Source organism: Amblyomma mixtum, chromosome 6 (genome assembly GCF_055824585.1).
Source record: "Amblyomma mixtum isolate Tamu chromosome 6, ASM5582458v1, whole genome shotgun sequence".
Classification (NCBI taxonomy): Eukaryota; Metazoa; Arthropoda; class Arachnida; order Ixodida; family Ixodidae; genus Amblyomma; species Amblyomma mixtum.
In genome coordinates, this window is record NC_143017.1 from 137,838,145 (window position 1) to 137,859,626 (window position 21,482).

Consider the following 21,482-nt stretch of genomic DNA (forward strand, 5'->3'; position numbering starts at 1 on the left):
CTGTAAGATTTCACTGTAACAATCTATATACCCGCAGATCAACCGATTGCAGTCTTGATCTTTTTTTTATTAACGCTTTTGCTATCGTCAAAAGCGTTCCCCATTGGTTTTCTGTGGCAGCCTTAACTGTTTGATGCTATCGATGGAATCACTTGATTTTGTTACATATCTGAAGAAAGGACCATTACCTTCAATATTTCCGTAAGACTATCTTAAAAGTTTTCAATTTTCAAAATTTTTGTCACAAAATGTTGGACATTATTCCGAAATTATCTCTCAAAATGGAGCCACGACAACTGTTTAGTGGCAAACTCTGAGTAAACTAAAGCAGTTATCCTTGAAACCTGACGTATGATTATTCCATTAACTCAACAGATTAATCTACAGTTCAGACAGTATTGATGTTGTTGATAGAGAAAAGGTACTTGGTTTATATTTCACCAACATAGTACAGTGGGACGCGCATGTAGATGTCATTCTCTGAAAACCGAGTCGCACATTACTGGTATACTAAACCGAAATAGGCATATTTGTTACCGACATGAGTTATTTATAATAGCATAATAAGTAACTTATAATACTTTGTCTCCCTTATGTAAACTATTGCCATCTTCTATTGCAATAATTTCACTAGTAATAATGAATTTAGGAATCCAGTACCGACTAGTCCAAATAAATACTTTAATGTTGGATGTATCAGATGCTCATCCTTGCTCTTTCGGTAATGGTACAGTGACAGGGCCAAGTACCCCTTTGTTATCGTCTTCTAGGTTCAGATCTCCCGCCGATCTCTTCGTATACCCTATATAGCAAGATCGATCATAAAGTAGCGCTGGAGAAGGAATAAATGAAATGACGCTCGAAACAGTCTACGCTATGAGGCTAAAGCTGACAAAAAAAGGCTCTTATAAGTAGATTTGTCACATTCTGACCAGTATATCACTAGGACATGTAACAAGTGAAGGCGGACTTGTCCTGTGCTTTCCTCTATTCGTCCTGCGTCGTTTTGCGCGGTTGCAATATGCACTCCAATATCACTAGGACCTGGCACATTCTTTATTTGAAATAGGGTTTTCGCACAAGTTTCCAGGCGTTACGAGCCCTTTTGTTATCATAGTTTCTGCAAAGGAAAGATGCATGGATTTACTTTCAATTGCAGTGCAGTTTAACTTAAATTTGGTTTCTGGATTTGACTCACTTTGAAAAAAAAAACTCCTTCTTTCCTGTTGTCGGGTAACTATTTTCAGCAATGCTGCTAGTTGATTACTCTTTTTCCCGCTCCCGATCAAGGCGAGACGGCTATGGTGTGCAAGCCAGGACTGAGTATGCCCCGTCTCATAAACGGCTGAAGCCATGTGTGTGTGTGTGTGTGTGTGTGTGTGTGTGTGTGTGTGTGTGTGTGTGTGTGTGTGTGTGTGTGCGCGTGCGCGTGCGTGTGTGTGTGTGTGTGTGTGTGTGCGCGCGCGCGCGCGCGCGCGCGTGTGTGTGTGTGTGTGTGTGTGTGTGTGTGTGTGTGTGTGTGTGTGTGTGTGTGTGTGTGTGTGTGTGTGTGTGTGTGTGTGTGTGTGTGTGTGTGTGCGTGTGCGCGTGCGTGTGCGTGTGCATGTATGTATGTCTCGAGTTCGTCCGTCGGGCCACTCTTCTATAGCGCAAGTGGCGTTTAACTGTGCCTCCATGATCATCAGTTTTGGGCCAGTCATCAATTCAGACGTCTTTCGCAAGCCGGCCGTTGGAAACCTCGATTATTCGTCCCTTTCGTCGAAAATTCAGCCCTAGACAACTGATTTTGCTCACGCAGTGCTTGTAGTACCACGAGTGAGTACTGACCTAAGAAACCGAAGTGGAGCCTTGTTCTTTTCTCCCTGATACCAAAAATTTCCTCGATAACCAAAAACTTTTTGTGGTAACCATGTAGCTTTCTTTTGTAGTCCTGCCTTAACCCAAGCTCAAGTGACAGCTTGCATATGTAGTTGGTTCGAATATGCTTTCCCTTTGACTGCTGTGACATATACGGTAACACGATTCTTCAAATACCTCGTGCGATATATAACGTCGGCACGATTCTTAAAACGTTTAATTAACGCTAAAATACGAGCCTGACTGGGCTCACACTTGAAAACTAGATTATAATCGTTTAAATTGCACAAAAGGTATGCCGAAACTTTTAATTATGGTGTGGATGGGGAAGAGTTTGGAGTGGACACTTGAGCTTCGCCTGAAGGTCATGACACGATAGCATTAATAGGTTAATGCCTTTATGTGCGGAATTGGTCCTTCCCAACTTAACTCTCGTAGATCCCTGTGTGTCTTCATACCTCTTTTGGCGCAGTGTGCAGCGGTTAAGCGATGGGCCGCTGCCCCGGGATGGCAGGTGTTGCCCCCTGTGGGGCTTGTGTGACCCAAGTTGCTCTTCTCGAGCAACCTCTTGCGGCAATTCATTCATTTCACTGCCACCTGCCAGGGTATTGATGATCTGCCGATCTGGTTGTGATGACCGGCATACAGGCCACCTAGGTGGCCCAGCTATAGGTTGGTTCTCTGGGGATTTTTCGCTGAACTGTACCCTTAACTCTATCGCATTAAAAAAATTTTTTTTTTGGGGGGGGGAAGAGTGACTGGGGACCGCTCCTCGTGGGCGGGGGTCCTCAGTCCAGGACACCGATATCTCCTGCTATCCCGCGGGCCCGCGCGATCAGTTTTTGTTTATTTCTCAGGCTAGAGCTATCTGTGTCCCCGGTTTGGAGCAAGTATATTGTATTTCTACCTTTTGTTTTACCGCTTGCCTAATAAGGTAAATCTTTACAGGCGATAAACACTTTCCTTTTAAGCAGTCTTGTACACGCTACAGGAACGAAGTATCGGTATCAATTACAATTAATTCAATCTAAACTATAAGTTATTTCAGTGGTCAATTACAGCCCCCAAAATTAACTGAACGATTAAAAAAGGGCAATGGATGATTATTACATTATTTTCCTTGCGACTTAGAGAAATATATGTAGACTAGAATGAGCCGGTAGTGCTCTTTGGTTCTATTGTCGGTTGCAATTCATACGCTGTTTATTTTCGCCACCAGTTCTTTTTCCAACTTCTCGTCGGTATTTTTTCCGCGTTTCCTCGTAAAAACTTCAGCAGCGACACTAGAGACTCTCTCAGTGCGCGCTGGAGGTCACGAAGGAAGACCTTGCGACTATGGGGAAGCAAAGCTGCGCTTCTTTGTTGTCTGCAGTTCGGGGGGGGGGGGGGGGGGGGGGGGGCAGAGGTCAAACTTACTAAACATCACACGTGCTGTAGTAAAGAAATGCGGACCACAAAACATGAGGCTAGGGAAATGCAGGCCGCTCAGGCTTGCAAGTGCGGACAAGCATGCGCAGGGTTTCTGCACAACGACCATATTCTAGGAATATTCCGCTCTAGCACTACTGCTTGCCATCGAGTTCAGGTTCTCGAAGTTATAGCGGGGGTTAAAACTTGTTTTCCCAATAGAAAGTAACTGATCACTAGTAATCAACTAATGAACAAATTATTAGGCTTTTGAGAACACGCCACCCCTCGCTAAAAGTAATCAATGCATTGCAAATTTCGTAGAAAAAGTAATTAATTACCAGTTGTCAGCTTCTTGTAACACGCCATGTATACAACTCCGCCTATAAGGTTTATTAATGCTATTACACCGCACAGTCCATGTACTCTCTTCTGTGGTTACGTAACTCCGTAATCTGGATAAACAGCATAAATCTGTTCAACTTTCAGATGCTCCCACAAAAAGAATCGTTCTTAAGTCTAAAATTTAAACCACGCGTCCAACGCATACGCTGAACCCTCGGGCGTTACTCATCACGTATTCCCGACAAGATCGCACTTTCCGCCGGAAAAATGACGGGAGATCAATGGCTGAAAGCAAAAACGAAGAAAGGAACAAAAACAAAGGTTGTATTTTTCCCCCTCCGTTTCGTCTTCCACTGGTACGTATGCTGCTCACCATCCCATACGAGAGCCGTCTTAATCTGCAATTCCCGACACGCATTATTCTAATGCGTAGCTTTCGAGAGCAAATATAGTCGTGCTAAGAATCCTCATCTTCGCCAGGCCCAGTCCTCGTGTGGGAGGTATTCACTTCCTCCTCGCAGCGAGCGCACTCCCATGCGAGGAGAAGATGTGGAGCGGCGACGGTGTGGGGGCACAGAGGCTGACAGCGGCGCGCGTTTCCCAAATAACCCCCAAACGATCCGGCCCGCCCCCATCACACCCGAGTCCGCGGCGCGGGGTCCACCAGCGCCGACAGCGGCAAGTGCCCCCTTCTCGGAATATCTTAATTCTGGGGTCGACCGGGCCTTTTATGCTGCTGCCCGGGCTTTTTGCGCCGCTCTGGGCAATATACATATCATTAAAGAAACGCGAGCTTTCGCCTCCCCCCCCCCCCCCCTTCCCTTTTGCGCCCAAGAGAGAAAAAAGAAACAAGGGGAGTAGAGCTCGTCTGTCCGATCTCGAGCAACCGACGACGCCCCGCAATTTCACGGCGCAAAGTAGCAGACGCAGCGACGCCGACGGGAAGGGGGGCAGGCCGGTGATTTCCTCGCCGCACGCGATTCGGACGAGAGGAGCGAGAGAGCGACCCGCCGGATCAAGAGCCAATCGGGGCTCCCGCCCCGTCGCCCGGAAGTGATATAAAACCTCGAGACGGTCACGTGGCTTCCGGCGCCGTCCAATGGCAGCCGTCGTCTGCTGCTCACTGCCGCCCCCCGGTTCCGCGTTTTCGCTCCGGCTGCTCGCTTTCATTTTGGTTTATGTGCGTTTTTATTTGTATAGCTCGTGCTCCCCAAACTGGCGGTCCGATGCGGCGCCGGTCTAATTTGAACGCCGCTTCGTGAAAGGAAAAAAAGAACGCCGCAAAGAGAGCGGATTAAAGCGGGAGGAATCTTGGGCCAAGTTCAAAAAGTGGGCACGGCCGCTCACGTCGATGAGAAGCGTCATCGGAACGCGGGCGGTATGAAGCAGGGCGACTCGGAGGCCGCCACCAACGCCGCTGCCGCGGAAGAGTCCGGACCGGAGCCCAAGGCGGCATCCGGTGGTCGGTCGTCGGCGTTCACGCCTGTTCCCGGCCCTGTCGAGAAACCCTGCTCGCCAGCAGAGCCTGCGGCGCCTCCTGCCACAATTGTAGGACCTCAGCTGTTCCGGCCGTTCCTGCCAGCGATGTTTCCTGCTCTGGAACCGGCACTCTTCTGTCGCAGCCTGACGGATTTCGCCCTCAACCCCGCCGCGTTGCCCATGTTCTGTGAGTGGATCAAGCTTGCCTTCTGCGTCATCACACTGAGCCAAATTTTTAAAAGATTTTGGGAGTCGAAGAAGAATATTCCATCGTTCATTCGGTCGAGCTCGTTCAGTCCAAACACGAGCACAGAATGTCAAAATATACGCTGATATCCCTGCATGTCATTCCCCTCTAAGGCTCTGAACGCTTGGCTGCGCGCATCCTTGTAAACTATATATTGTTGTTGCGCCCCGCGTCACTACTTACCGCTAATGCTTTGGATGACAGCTGAACTCACTCGAACTCGTTATGCTCCATCTTACTATCTGTCTGCATGTATGTCAGCTCACAAAAGTGCAATGAAGAGGCATTGGTTAAAACTTGAACGCATGTGAGCGCGTTCGCTTCTTTTTTCGCGCAGGTGGAATGATAACTCTTCTTGGAACGTTACTTTGTTGCCGTTGCAATTTGAAGCATAAGTTAAAATATCTGCTTGCAGTAATTTGAGGCTGAATTAGCCACTATTCGCTGTTTAATGATGTCAGTCTTTTTAGACTATTTATATTGTTATTTTTCTTCAACACTCGGTCAGGACAGGTTAAATAAATATCGGGAAAATTATAAAATGAAACTAAAGCAACACTATCGCTCTTCTTCCTTTCACGTTATTATGCAGAAAACGACAGGCTCCTGTACTCTAATAGGAGTTTAGTCAACTCGTTGGCTGTGGCTTACCGGCGTGTCGAAGGAGCAAAATGTTCAATGCGTGGAGGTATTCATTTTTTCACGGTCAATAACAAAGCAAGCTTTAAGAAATTCAAGTTTAGGGCAATTGGAAGTTGGAACACAAAATTGTCTCCTACCTCGATGAGTATGAGACGTTAAACCTGTTTCACTGCACATATGGCAGCATTGCGGCAAAGCGTGCTTCTGTTTCGGGACTTCAGTATACGTATAGCGAAAGATAGTAGGATAAGAATGTTAGGACTGATAAAAAAAATGTAAATAAAAAATATATTCTACAGAATTAAAGTGAAAACTCTGAACGTGTGAACATAAAAACACAAGTACTTAAACTGTCTGATTTCAAAGCATATTCGGCAGACTGCTATAAGCCCCATAGAAGGCATTTAACATATGGGGGGTATTTTTGAAGAAAGTCACCATTACTGGCTCGTATATTTTTATTTATGACAAGGCAGCTTTCCTCTCTCCTTGCCACGTGAAAAACTGAGGGTGCAATAGAAGTTAACAATTACAAAAGCTTGGGCATTCTCAGTCATAACCGATGAGAGTTTTTTTACAGCCTGTAGTGTTTTAAGAACGTCTCTTCATTATTCCTACTCATGCGTAGAAGTAGAGCACGCACCTTGCGTGCTATATGACCGCGGTTTGAATCCCGATGCCTCCCAATTCTCTCACCGGTTAGAAAAGAAAAATCCCCGTGTAAGTTTAATTGCATAACCATGTCAGGGGTGCGGCCTGGTCTCATTGACCAGGGCAGACAGCACGTTCCCTCACCAGAACAAGGTTAAGCCACCCATTTGTAATAATCGGCCACAACCTCCTATATGAATAGCCGCCGGGATGGCTAAGTGGTTATGGCGCTCGGCTGCTGACCCGAAAGACGCGGGTTTGATCACGGCCGCGGCGGCCGAATTTCGATGGAGGCGAAATTCTAGAGGCCCGTGTACTGCGCGATGTCAGCGCACGTTAAACAACCTCAGGCGGTCGAAATATCCGCAGCCCTTCACTCAGGCGTCTCTCATAGTCTAAGTCTCTATGGGGCGTTAAAACCACCATAAGCTAAACCAACCTCCTATATGAACACACCAATTAACACTCAGACAGGTCTAACTGGTGAGGTATGGGAAAGGCCTTTGTCTTACAGTGAGCGTAATCAGGCTGCTGCTTCTGCTTCTGCTGTTGCTGATGATGATGACTTATTATGAGTCATTATTCGCTGTTCAGCAACTGATTTATAGGTGCGGCCTAGGCCTGTAACCAACGTAATTCTGCAAAAAAAAAATAAGGCAGTCACTCTGTGCTTTAAAGGAAAGATGAGGTATTCGTAAAAGTGCCGCCACTTGCACTTACTTTCGAAGTCGCGAATAATTTGTTTCGTGCTGTATTTCTGCGAAAGGAAGGCTAACAGCTAATATGCACCGGCAAATTCGAATTAAAAAGCATGTTTTTGGACTCCCATTTCAGAAGGCGACTAATGAATGGTACAATGTGTCATGCTTCGCCAAAGATTCATCGATCGCCAGCAAAAGTTCTGTTAGGAACTACCGACATGGCAGATGAGGTCGATAAAAGAAGAGGTAAAGATACCGTAAGACATCTGGTTTTCTTTGGTCAGTTTTTATCGGAGGGAGTGCACTTGCAACTGATGCTGCAGAAACCTTCGCAGAACTTAACAAACGAGTGTAATCAGAGCAAAGAAACCTCTCAAAAGATAGAGCTAACTGGCTGTGGTCACTGTCTAACTGGCTGCGTAGACCTACAAACGGCACTTCTCACTCATCATAATCGTCACCGTAAAGAGCCATCAGAAAACACCTTTACAAAATTCCTAGCCAAAATTTACTTTTTAGGCACTAAATGGGAAAGTTAGGGTCCTCAGCTTTTGCGTAAAGGAACGTTAGCATAACATGCACTACCCGCAGCAGCGTTAAAAGCAAAATTAGAGTAGCTTGTTCACCATAAACATGGATTTTATTGCGAATTTTTTTTTTATCGTCAACCTTTATTTTACGCCGAAGACCTCAGCACTAATGCACTCACGCACCCACCCACTCTCTCTCTCTCTCTCTCCCTCCCTCCCTCCTTCACTCACTCACTCACTCACTCACTCACTCACTCACTCACTCACTCACTCACTCACTCACTCACTCACTCACTCACTCACTCACTCACTCACTCACTCACTCACTCACTCACTCACTCACTCACTCACTCACTCACTCACACTCATCACTAACTCACCCACTCACACTAACTGACTAACTAACCAACTAACTAACTAACTAACAAACGATTGATCTATAAAACTCTCTCACTGGCTTATACAACAGGACACACGATAAACTTTAAGGCACAAAACGGCCTTTTCAGGTGTAACTGTTTCCTTCATGTCCTATGAAGGTGCGGAGATCGCACAAGGCACTCTTTCGGGAACGCGCATTCCTGAGATCAAGCACCACAGCGAGGAGTCTAATTCAGCGCATTCACGTTGTTATGTGCGAGTCACCCCGGCAGCAGGTCTTAAGCCACTACTTTTTTTTTTTTTTGAATGCCAGTACTAGTCATAGTAAGCATAATAAGTGATGGTAAAGCAGAGTTTTATGCTATGTAAAAACATTGTGCTTCTCGCTGCAACGCGGGTACCAATATGGCTGTGAAAGTCTTGGAGTAAAATCTTACTTGTGTAGAGTTTTAAGTGTAACCGAGGAAACACAAGCGACGTCATTGCTTGTGTGCGGAGTTAACTATACGGCATACAGGCTATCTAAATTCCTTTAATTGCTTCGTGCGGCGCCATAAATGAATAAACCCGATAATGCAACTTGCCTTGCAATATTGTTCTTTCTTTTGTCTTTTGTTTGTTTAGTACATTTTAGTATTGCTTGTCAGAATAAGAGGAAAAAATGGTATGAATGGCAACGGGTTCACCAGAGTGTCAAGTCAAGCAAGGAGCAATGATGGAATCCCTGAGCGAAGTTCAACTAAACCCGCTAGAACGGAACTAAAGTCGCAGTTCACGACATGTTGTTTATGCTGTTTATGCGCTGGTGAGACTGGCGTTCATCAGGAATTTTAAGCCGCCACTACAAGCTGCTGCGCATTTTGTGTCTCAAAGGAAATACAGCTCAATTTAGGACCGCGTGAAAATTCGTCGGAAGAACGGCTGGTATAGAAAACGTTGTGAGTGTTTCCAAAACTAAATATCGACTTTCATTCTTCCATGCTAGAAATTTTTATGAATAAAACTTCTGAATTCATTCCCGGGAATAAAAATGGAGTAGAAGAGAGGGTTCCAAACTACCGTGAGAACCTAAATACAAATAAACTGCAGCGCGAACTATGAAACTGGGGCAACGAGAGAGGAGCACGCGAGACGAGGACAGAATGTGTGTTCCGTGTTTCCATTCCACTCGCTGTTACAGGTTTCGTCCACACTGCAGTGTATTTGGATTCAGAACGAGCCAACTCGTGCAAACTAGCATGATAATCGCTTAATCGAGAACTTTTGCCACTTTTTAAGCGAGGCTTGTTTACACTCCTTCTTCTGGCTTTCTCTCCCTTTCTCATTGTGCCTTACGGCAAACATCTTGAAAAGAAAAACGGCTTTTGAAATAACCATCTGGTTGAATTGAATTCTTATAAATACTGCACCGAGTGCGAAAATCCGTACAAGGTAGGTTTTACCTCATGACAAAGACTGCAACATGAAGGTCGCATTCAGAGAGAATCAGGCACACACTCTGAGCAGAAAGGAGTAAGAGAGTGTTAAACTGTCCCCTTTATAAAAGGGAGTCATCTATAGGACAGCTTACTCCCTGTTTACTCCCATATATTCGTATTCTTGTTTAGAGTGTGTACCTGAAACCGCTTCCAGCATATCACCCAGAACTTATTTTGTCTCCATTGTCCATACACGCACCATGCAACGTCTATGCAACGGCCAGGCACCTTGGCGGGGAGCTTCGAACCCCACGGAGCAATAGCAATTACGTTCGCGAACTGTGTTCATCTCTACGGGATCGCTGCTCATCGGTGCGTCGAGCGTGCGGCTTTTAATTGCGCCCATTTGTCGAGAGGGGGTGCGTCCGCGCGTGTAATGGGCTCCGACCAATTGATTGGAGGCCAGCTGCCCTCTTCGCGCGGGTATCGGCCAGGTGTTTAATTGTCCACCCCCTCGGCTCCCCCTAGGCTGACGGCGATGACGCACGGCCCTCGTGGCGGGCACGCGCCGATCTCCCCGACGACGGCGCACACCTGCGCTGCGCGCCCCTCGCGCGGATTCCCACTCGCGCCGATCCGTAGCAAGATGGAAGCAGTAGCGGCCGCGCCTGTTATATGTACAGGCTACCACGATTTGAAGGGGATCAGGCGCGCGTCCACAGAACTCTACGAGCTTCGCCGTATAGCTCTTTCTGACTAGTCTCTAATTGGTTCAGGCAGCTTGATGGAGCGGTAAAGAGATAGAAACGTATACTGCCCCTTGCGCGAGAAAGGCTGTGCGTGAGTGCTTGCTGTGCGTGAGGCTGGCAGTGCCTGCGGCTGACCTACGCAGGTACGGATTTGGCGGTGGCCACAAAAGCAGTGGAGAAATTCCGCAGAAGAAGAAGGCAGGCTGGACTTGAATCCCAGCGTTACTACTCAGTTGCTATTGCGACGACGCATGTGAAGAAATGTCATGGTTGGGAATTCCGCCGCCACTTCGTGGACTGTTAGTGTTTAGGAGCTGCCAGGCACTTCGCTCTCGATGTCTTTGCGGTGTGTGTTGACGAAAGTTGCCCTGAACGGGCCACAGCGCTTTTCGCGACCGTCGTGTACAAGGACGCGAACGGCAAACCGAATGGTCTATAGGAGCTCCGTTCGCGCAACTATAGCAGTTGCGATGGAATAGCGCCTTGGGCGAGCTGTACGTCACTGCGGCCTGACACCGCTCGCACAATGGCTACATTTGTTGAAGTGCCTTTATATGAATCCCAGACGTACATGAAAATTTATTATTCCCCAGACTGTATAAATCACGTCCATAGGGTCCCGCTTGTTTAAGCCACTGCGATCACTACCAGAGCACCGCGGCCTCAGTGAAGGATGACACGATAATGTTAAGTACAAAATGAAATGGAAAATATTCCACTGAAAGCTACTTAGTCGCTGTCTCCACGAACGGTAAATACTTGGTTTGTCATGCTGTGTAGAGGTCTATTATTCCTTGCTCTGGTTAACAAGAGTTCCGTGCCCTTTACGTTGAACGGTTAGCAAGCTCTATAACTGGTGCGAAAGACAGTTAATAGGCCGGCTAGCTTTGGTAACGTTCCACGGTAAGTTTAAAACTGTGTATACCAGGTGCGAATTGATGAGCAACTCTTGGTAAGGGCTTTCGAGGAGAGCCGAAGGAATTGATTTTCATATGCACGATACATTCCTTTAACTTCCTCCTTAGGAACCAGAAATAGTAGTTATTGTGGTTTCCCCACAGACATTTCCATATTCTCCCCCATCCTTTCCTTTGTGACGTACAGGTATAGAAGCAACTTGAGAGTCTCCGCACACTCCCATCTGCTAGCAGCCACAGAGACGTGTGCTCTTTCTCACAACGTGTTCATTTATCGGTCAACTAGGCGCATAGTTGCTTGCTTGGGGCGTTCAATTAAAGCGACAGAGACGGACAAACAAGACAACCTCAATTTCCCGCTCGACCTTATTCCATTCTGTGACATCTAAGCTGCGAAAGAGGCGTGGGTACCTCCTTGCACCACCGGCTTCTACGCTGGTCCGCGGGCCTATTTAGTGCCAGGTAGGTCGCGAAGGTTTCTCGGCCGCGGCGGAGGGCATTATTAAGCCCTGCCAGGTGTCCCCGGGAAGATGATTTCAGGCTCTCATTCACGCGAGCGTAGGAAACAGGAGGGGACAAAAAAAAAAAAACAAGAGTAAAGATAGAAACCTCCTACAAACTACGTAGAAGAAAGACAAGTGACGTAACAGTAATACAAAAGCTGCCCAATCCCTCTCCCCCCTCTCTACTGTGCAGAAAAGAGTAGAGAGTGAGTGCGAGCTGCAAGGAAAAGAGCACACAAAGGAGAGACATGGGTGCCCGCCCTCTCTCTGCGGCTCCTTGGCGGGCCATAATTAGGCTCCCCAAATCCCCTCCCGGTCTGAGGAGGTGGAGGAGGTTTTTCAGGTCTCCGGCTCCCGCGTCTGGCGCTGTACTTTCCGGGGAGAGTGGCTCAGGCAGGTAGAAGAACAAAAAAAGGAGGGAGTGGGTACAAGAGGGGGAGAAGGAACCCCGTAATGGCGCCATTGATTGCTCGCCGGGTGTAAAATGGGCGGCTGGGACATCCGTCATGCAGCACCCTGCACCTACGCGTACTCTTCGCTTATTTATGGCTTTTATTGTTTTTCTTTTTCTTTTCCCGGTTTTCTTGGTTGGCTGGCTTGCTCTCGGAGTGAGCTTTCATTTTAGGGACGAAGAGAAGAGAAAACAAAGAGTGGAGGGCATAGGGAAGAGGCGAACCACGACTATAGGAGGTGTACCGGTGAACTTTGGGTCAGGACATCCCATTTTAATGCGATAGAATTGCACTTGTGGTCACATCAAAATCCCACCAGTGTCACATACGAAATTAGCTGAGTGGACTAGAAAGTTTACATGACCTAGTGACGTCATCACAATCTTTTCACAGTGAGAGGTGGCAATGAAATTAAGAATTAGTCTAGAGAAGGCACGTGACCTCGGGACATCATTACAACCTGCCAACCAGGTCGAGAGCAATTTTCTAGGCAGTAACCTAGAAAAATAATCGAAGTCAAAAATAAGAAAAAGGGATATATGCAAATGTCTGCACCTTCACAGCGTAGCGGATACCTGCCACTGCAGCTAGCAGTCCGAATATGGAGGCTGATGGACTGAAAACTGGAAACTGACGCAAACACACATAGAAGTTGCAACAGAGGCTGCGACAAATCTGAAAGCTAATTCTATCGTATTTTACTCCTAAAGTGACTTGAGCGTCCTCGTAGCTTTTGCCTTTGTTTTTAGCGCCGTAAGCGTGCAGGCAGATTATGGACGGTGTTTATTTCCGTATTGTCGCGCTGTCAAGTTAGCCCTTCGTATACGCATTGATGCGAACGGAGAAAAAAAAAAAGAAAAGGCCTAACTGAGGAACATGCCCCAAGCGTCAGACGCGTATCAGGTCCAATAAATCCACAGCGAAATTTCTATGTCTGCTTCAAGTCCGGCCAGCCGCTGTGCCGTTTGTTGACAGCATATTAGAAGACAGTAGCGCGAGAGTCATCGGGTCAATTCGTGAAATTTGAAAGTTCGTGCAAATCAGAATGCTTTCCTGTTTTTGTTCGCTTATTAACGCGGGAAGCACAGGAAGTTGCGCAACTGGTATTATTGAAGTTTACGCTGGAATTTTATACAGCGAATCTATACAAAGTAAAGCTAAACTTTGTCCTAATGATAGTGACTAGAGTAACGATGGCCGTAGATTTGATGGTGATGATGTTGATTATGACAGTTAGGGAGCTGTGGTGTGGTTTCTTTTTATCTGCTTTGCGTAGCACGCAGCCGCAAAATCCCCTCACACTATTCTATTTATTCACCTAAAAGACCAACCACAGACAATCCGGACCAACCACAGACGTAAGTTACAAGCAAACAAGCAGAGATCACTGGGGTGCAAAGCAAATGCGTAACTATTCTAAAGCAAAACGCGATGACTGGCAGTGGTGGTTCTGTAGACACCTTCACATGTCCATCCTTTCACTCTAGGCAAGCTTCGAACAACGTGTGGGCTCTCAATTGCAGCTTACTGCGATCGCCTTGTGAGCGGGACTTTTTACGCCATCGCGATGTGAAAACCGTCGTACTGCCACCCCTCGTTAGTACTGCTAGCCATCGCTGCCGTGCACGCGCGCCGCGCGTGCTCGTTTATCCGGAGTCGCCTCTTTTTTAATGACCTCTTTGCGGCTTGACTACCTCTGTCCGTGCAATGAACACCCATTTAGGGGAGAAAAGAATGGAGAGGCCGCCCGTCGGGGCTTTAATGACACGCGCGTGCTAGGCTTTGTGTGTGCTGTTCTGCGTAATCGCCCCCCGCCGATAATGCGCGCCCACCCGAAGACACCTGGCACAAGCGGCATTAGCGCGCGAGCGATGTCGTGAGCGTACGTGAGCTGCGTGAGCTGCCGCGCTCGCAGTGCTCGGACCTCTGATGACAAGGAGCTGGGCGATTAGCGATTCGTATGATTCGCGACGAGGCTTGCGCGACCTGCTTTCTCTCCTGGAAGAGCGGCTGGCTGACGTAAAGGAATAAATGTCTATGACTAACCGTCAGCAGAAATTTAAAACGGGATAGCGGTTGGTTCTATATAGAGGTTGACACTTCTTACGAAAAGAACAGCCGTGCAGAACTCGATCTTTCTTTCATCGAGTTACATTCCTGATGCTGTAGACCACGTAAGCGCGATCTGTTCCTTGTACGAACGCGAGCGAAACGTGGGAATGCGGGGCTGCTTTCGTGAGGCGTTTTGACACAGCCCACGGACCTCGGACTTCACATTGGGTGCTGGGCCTGAAGCTCAGAGATCTCTCCAGGCAGCTTTGGCGTCTGAGGGCCGGTTGGTTTTCCGTGATTTTTTGGTCACGTTATACAAGACACCATGTATAAACTAAACGTTGAACAGTTACCTTAAGCTTAAACCAGCCGCTGTTCAAATATGGGTGTGCTTGCCGCGTCACTGAAAATTACTGCAACGCGAGAATCACGGCCGCTTCAGCACACACGCTCGCCCGCCGGCACAAATCTACATGTTCATGGCCACATGGCCAGCTCTACGCATCATGACATTATGTGTCCTATGTCTCAAAGAATCGCTAACACAAATATGCTGCGTGTATTGGGAGAAATTTTTGGCTACGAGCGAACGGCGAGGGATCTAGAAATGGACTTATCGAAATCATGTGCCGTCCGTTGAGATTATACGTCAACTTCAAACGTAAACATAAGCAGCGCCCTCTTGCCGTGTGGAAAGGTGTAGAGTAGTGTAGGTGTACGCGTACATTCCTTAGCACATCATGCCGAAATTCCCCTATCCATCTCCAGCCTCGCCTGCGCCAGCTAATGGCTTTAAAATCTTAGGGAGAGGCTGTGCCTATGTCCCATCGTTTAGAGTTTAGAGGTTAAGTGCTTCGCTGGCAGCTCTCGAACTGGATCGAGTAAATGAAACGAAGGTTTCAAGCATACACAAGATTACACTGCGATGAGTGCGAACTACACCTCTTTTGAGTGGGTGGATATGCAAAAATCCCGTGATTTTGTTTTTGGCTCACATGGACGCAAATGCGCCCTCATCCCACCCTATTGATCCCTTAAAGACCATCTTGGAGTAACTGTTGAGAAGGAGGTGGCGAGAGTGAAAGGAGGGGGGTGAGAGGCCCCTAATCGACGATTTACGCTCCCCAATCGCGAAGCAGTTTAATCTCGTTCGCCGTGTCTATTACGATGTGTAGGTGCCCACACGAGGACCGACTGCTCGTCGTTCCTGTAGAGTCGGGGCCGTCCGCCTTCGAGGTTTTGGAGACACCGATGACGGAGTCGCTTAAGCGATTTCTAATAGCGTTCCCTGAAATACTTGGTTCTGTTTTCGTCCTGCTAATCTTCTCGCCTTCTAGACCCTTCTAGGGGGAGTCTCCCGGTGCATAATGCATGCGCGCGAAAGGGTTAGACTATCATGATGACGATCTTCCTACTTCCCGAACGCCAGGCAAGCAAGTGCACATCGTTCATATTTTGCTGGTGTGGTACTAAGCGAAGGCGTTAGCTTAAATGGGCAAACTGCTAAGCGATCCTCTGTCCTCACCCCTCTTTAGTGCCCCACAAATATATATGCCTCTATGTATGCGTCACCGGGTTGGAAAGGAAGGAGGAAGCGAGGGAGGGGGAAGGGGTGTTGAGTGAGACCGATTATCATTCTGAACAACCTGTCTCCGACACCATACGTCATTTTTTTTCTCTCCTGAGCCGTTCGCTTCGCTTTGAGTTTGGGTGTCTGACTCTTACGCCTTTTCAACGAGCAAGTAACATATATATAGTGGGCGATGTGTATATATTTACTAAACATTTATTATTTTTTGCTAAGGAGAAAGAGCTATGATGAATACAGAGTCAGTAGAAAAAAAGCATACATATTGAAGCAATGACTGAAAGTGGACGCACCTTCCAAGAGCCCAAATACACCTCGGAAGCAGTAGTGAAACAATTCATTTGCAATACTGGGCCGATTGCCTGTCCTGCTTGGGTACAGTTTCATGTACAACGAGACGACATTGCAGATGTATCTTCCGTCCTCCAGTCTTTCGATGCGAGGCTGAAAGTGCACTTTTTATTAATGATGTGCAGGCACCGAACTACAGACCGTGTAACACAGCCGAGAAGTCGACGTGTACTGAGTGCGAATTGAGGGCTGGTATATGTCGAGCCAGTTCCCCATGGTGGTCTTGTAGTAACCATAATGCTTTGTTTTATTTTTACCCTTATTTCAAATTCATTAGCTCCGCCCATCTGTATTGCAATTGATTTTTGAGCCGGTAGCTGTAACAATACTACAGCACGTTGCCCACCTGTCGTCACCATGCGACGTTCACGTTTGCAAATGTCCCTCTAGCTGTGTAAGTTGCGGGTAACAAGCGTTAGATGCACTCACTATCAAAATTTTGTCGAACACGACATCGGCGCAGTGCCCACAGGCAGCTTGAATATTATATTTTCGCATGCGAGCAGTACAACGTCAGCGTCTTAAATATCGCCTAGGATTATTAACAACTAAACCTTTGTCCATTTAATAACCTCTTCACAGCATGGGCACCTCGTTACTTGCAACAAAGCAACTATGAGACTTTTCGTCCTCTGTCACGAAGCCGAGAAGCGAAAACACTGATGGGTCGCGATGAAAGAAGAAATAAACGTCCTGCCGCACTTGCCTGTCGGGCAATATATGATAACTTACATGGAACTATGCATTGGGAAAGATGTTCACAACATCAACAGCTCAAAGCTCTCGTGTACCGCAGTGGTGGCATATGGATTGAGCATCCGCCTCGCATGCGGGAGGTGTCGGGTTCGATACCCGGTGTAGCCGGGTACCCACCGGTGATACAACGGGTACAAGCTTCTTCTTGCCTGGTGCTCGGCTTAATCGGGGTGAAATTCTTGGGAAATAGGTCTTTGACCTCACCTTGGGTAAGCGAAAACACCTTGTGCCATGCCGCTCTTTGGCCAGAGATGCCCTTGCGCCATTAAAAAGCATCATCATCATCATCAAAGCTCTGATGGCTTTATCGTTGGACACGAAGCCCGTGTTCTTCAGAAGCTCCTTCATTTTGGGAGACAGCCCGAAGTTTGATGGCGCGAAGTCCGGCCTATAAGTTTCTGAAGTGATGGAAGTATGTGTGGACAGCCGGAGGAAAAGTGCTAGCTCGACAAGATGACACGTCGACTATTGTCCACATTGCCTGTACTGCAGACCTAGATCAAATGACAGGTTAGATGACTTGAACACGAGCGGCATGGATGACTAAGAAAAATGGACTCTGTAAACAACTTTCAGTGTTGCTATTATGATTACAGAACATTTAATCAGACTTACTCAGACTTTAATAGGTCTCTTTCTATGATACACATAAACGCTCGTAGTATGAGAAACAAACAAGACTGCATACATGATTTAATTGTACACACTAGATCTCGCTTTGACATATTGTTCTTCTCGGAGACATGGCTAACCGAACGCGATAGTCCCATGCAGGTTAAAGACTATGTATGCCACGTAAGAAACAGAGTCATCAACCGTGGTGGTGGCGTGGCAGCATATGTAAGAAAGACTATAAAACACGAAGTCATCCCTGAATTTTCCCTGATAAATCAAAATGTAGAATGCCTCCTACTTCGCTTAAACCGTACCTTAGCCGCAGTGTTGTACAGACCGCCATGCGGGAGCAAAATCCAGTTCTTTTCTTTTCTTGAGGACCTGTTGACGTATCTGAATAACTCCGGCAAAGCGTTTGCAATTCTAGGTGACATGAATATAGATATGTTGATCGACGACACGTGTTCAAGGCAGCTTAACCTCTTAATAAACTCTTACGCATGTTCAAACGCTATCACTATACCCACACGTAACACCCAGCATAGTTCCACTCTGATAGACTTGTGTATCACAAATGTACATCCCCCAAACTCGTCAGCCGGCGTTATGTCTGTAGACATTAGTGACCATTTACCAATTTTTTTCTTCATACCGCACCATAATAGCATAAGTAGAAGGGGTGTTTATTATTACCGCCGCATAAATTCAAGTTCACTGGAACATTTTCGCATCCTTATTGAAAATGTCAATTGGGTATCGGTAATAAATGAGACAAACCCAAATGATGCTTACAATAAATTTTTTAGTTAATTTATTACGTGCTACGAAAGAGCTTTCCCTGTGCAAACAACGGCTAGCCAGCATAAAAAAGTAAGGAAACCATGGATAAATGTCACACTGTACAAGAAAATACAAGAGAGGAATAAAATGTTTCATTCATTTATAAAGAGTCGCGATGCGAGTGAACTTGTTCGGTACAAAAAATTTCGCAATAAGGTTAATATGGAAACAAAAACGGCCAAACTTAAATATTATGAGGAACTATTTACGCGTATTTTTAATGATCCGAGGAAAATTTGGCATGAAGTGAGAAACTTAACTGGTAAAAATGGGCAGGAACACACATTGAGTGTTACTCAAAATGAAGTCTGAATGTTAAATATTCATTGGTAGCGCTGAATGAACATTTTATCAGTTGTGGAAATTATGTTTGCAGCCTCCATCAGCATGCTCTTTCTACTGTCCCGCCAAGTGAAAGCGTGGTAAACTCGCTTATATTGTCCCCTACCTCTCCTCATGAAGTCAGCAAAATTATTGATAAACTAAAGAATGATTCTGCCTCTGGTTTTGATGATATAAAAGCTGTCCCCATCAAACATGTATCCGACATTATTTCACCAGTTTTTAACTCACATTATCAATTGTATGCTTGAGACGGGAATATTTCCCAAAAGCTTTAAGATAGCTAGAGTATGTCCTATTCATAAAGGTGGGAATGATAGCTCAGTAAATAACTTCAGGCCCATATCTGTCCTCCCAATTTTTCAAAAGTGTTCGAAAGTATCATAAATTTAAGATTAATAAGCTTCATAGAGAAATACAGTATAATGAGCGATGCTCAGTACGGTTTCCAGAAGAACAAATCATGTGAACTCGCACTACTCAACGTCAAGCAAGAAATAATAAAGAACATCGAAAATCGTTTATACACAATAGGCTTATTTCTAGATCTTCGTAAAGCATTCGACTCCGTTAATTATGACATTCTTTTATGTAAACTGCAGAGGTATGGAATACGGGGGAATGCGCACAAACTCTTAGAGAGCTACTTGACCAAACGGTATCAATATGTGTCTTTCAACAAACTGTCCTCGCCACGATCAGTAATTTTAAATGGTATTCCTCAAGGATCGATACTAGGTCCTTTGTTATTTAATCTGTGCATAAATGATCTTCCATTAATGCCTTCTTCACCTCGAATAGTCATGTATGCAGATGACACAAACCTATTCTTTTCAAATGCGTCACTGCCTTAGAAAACCTCTCTTACTGGTTGGACACAAATAAATTACAGTTAAATGTAAGTAAAACCAAATATGTGATATTTAAACCTATAAATAAACAGTCTTTTGAAAATATTGTAATATTATTTCGTAACACGCGACTGCATGAGGTGACAGTTCAAAAGTTCTTAGGCGTATGGTTTCAAAACGATATGTCCTGGAACACGCATGTGAATAAATTAGCTGCAGAGTTAGGAAAAACCGTGGGCTGTATGTATAAAATTGGTAAGCTCATTCCTTTGTGGTTGAAGAAAACATTGTATTCCTCTCTTTTCCTCTCCAAGTTATCATATTGTAGTCTAGTGTGGGGTACTACTGCAGCTCATAACTATAACAAACTAACGATCCTCCAAAAAAAGGTGTTTCGAATATTTGAAAATTATCAAGGAAAACCATCTGATCTTCCAACAGACAAGCTATTTATTAAACATGAAATGCTTCCAGCTGCGCAAATATATTATTTCAAGTTATTACAATACATAAAAAACAATAAATTGTACCTCTCTGAAGCAAACCTCCAACAACCAAAATACACCTTACATAAACACACAAGAAGAATACCGCTCACTAGGACCAATTATGGCAGGCAGATCTTACATTTCCAAGTTCCTTATTTGCTGAATTACATAGGAGAAGAAATTAAATTCGAAAAACCGGAGTTTAAGAAATATGTCAAATCGTATTTGTTAAAAAAAACCATTTCTTTTCTTCAATAAGACATTGTTGCATTCATTAATTTTCGGTGTAATCAAGGTGTATATATATTATCAGAGTACGGTGTGCTATGTGTCTGTAATCTGTGTGTGTGTGTGTGTGCGTGTGTGTGTGTGCGTGTGTGTGTGTGCGTGTGTGTGCGTGCGTGCGTGTGTGTGCGTGCGTGTGTGTGTGTGTGTGTGTGTGTGTGTGTGTGTGTGTGTGTGTGTGTGTGTGTGTGTGTGTGTGTGTGTGTGTGTGTGTGTGTGTGTGTGTGTGTGTGTGTGTGTGTGTGTGTGTGTGTGTGTGTGTGTGTGTGTGTGTTTGCAATTACATGAGTTTTGCAGAGTGCCGAGATGTGCATTTAGCGTTTCTTTTTTCCCTTAAATTCTACTAAGTGTTGTGTAATCCCGTATATATATGTTCACTTTTATGTGTTGAAATATTTATATGTTCAAATGTGTTTTTTTTTTTGTAATTGAAAGCTGTTTCCCTGTCTATATTTTTCTTTTTATTAAGTGTGCACTGAAATGCCGAATTGTGCTACCTGGGGCAGGAGCCTCTGTCAGGCTATGAGCCTTTAGCTCCTGCTCCTTTTTTCTCTGTTGTGAGAAAATAAAATGAAATAAAGAAAGAATAGCTGCCCTCACTCGCTCATCTGCGATCGCATGCACACGCTAGAGCGCAGAACTAGAGCGTCGCTGACAGGACTAGATCGATAATGCGCTACTCGGAAAAAGAACATTACTGTCTTTCATTTCACTACAACATTTTAAACTTGTTCACTTATTAATTGAAGCTGGAGCCTACAGCAAAAATTGCAATGAAAATTCAGAAGAAAAAATTGAAAATAACATAGCTAAGCAGTAGAGCATGCGAGCCTTAGGCGAGCAAGGCATTGCGAAACTGAATGTCTTGGGCATCGCCAGTTTTTACCGGTATAGCACCTCCAATCATTGGACGACTCAGAAATAAAGGAATATTTAAAACGGCATTACAAAATCCCTGCTTGGTCACGGCTACGATCGTCACTGCGGAGTAGGTGACAAACCTTAGCACTGCAAAGTTTTTGGCAGAACATTTGG

At 45.6% G+C, this 21,482-nt stretch overlaps 1 protein-coding gene across 1 annotated transcript in view; it reads left to right on the plus strand.

Annotated features, from left to right (window-relative positions):
- Window positions 1–4,952: 4,952 nt before the first annotated feature.
- Window positions 4,953–21,482, plus strand: part of LOC149340543 (uncharacterized) — a 43,522-nt gene continuing 26,992 nt past the window's right edge. The window contains exon 1 of the mRNA XM_089551289.1: window positions 4,953–5,275. Coding sequence (XP_089407415.1) covers window positions 4,990–5,275 — 286 coding nt within the window. The 5' untranslated portion in view covers window positions 4,953–4,989. The remainder of the gene's footprint in view (window positions 5,276–21,482) is intronic.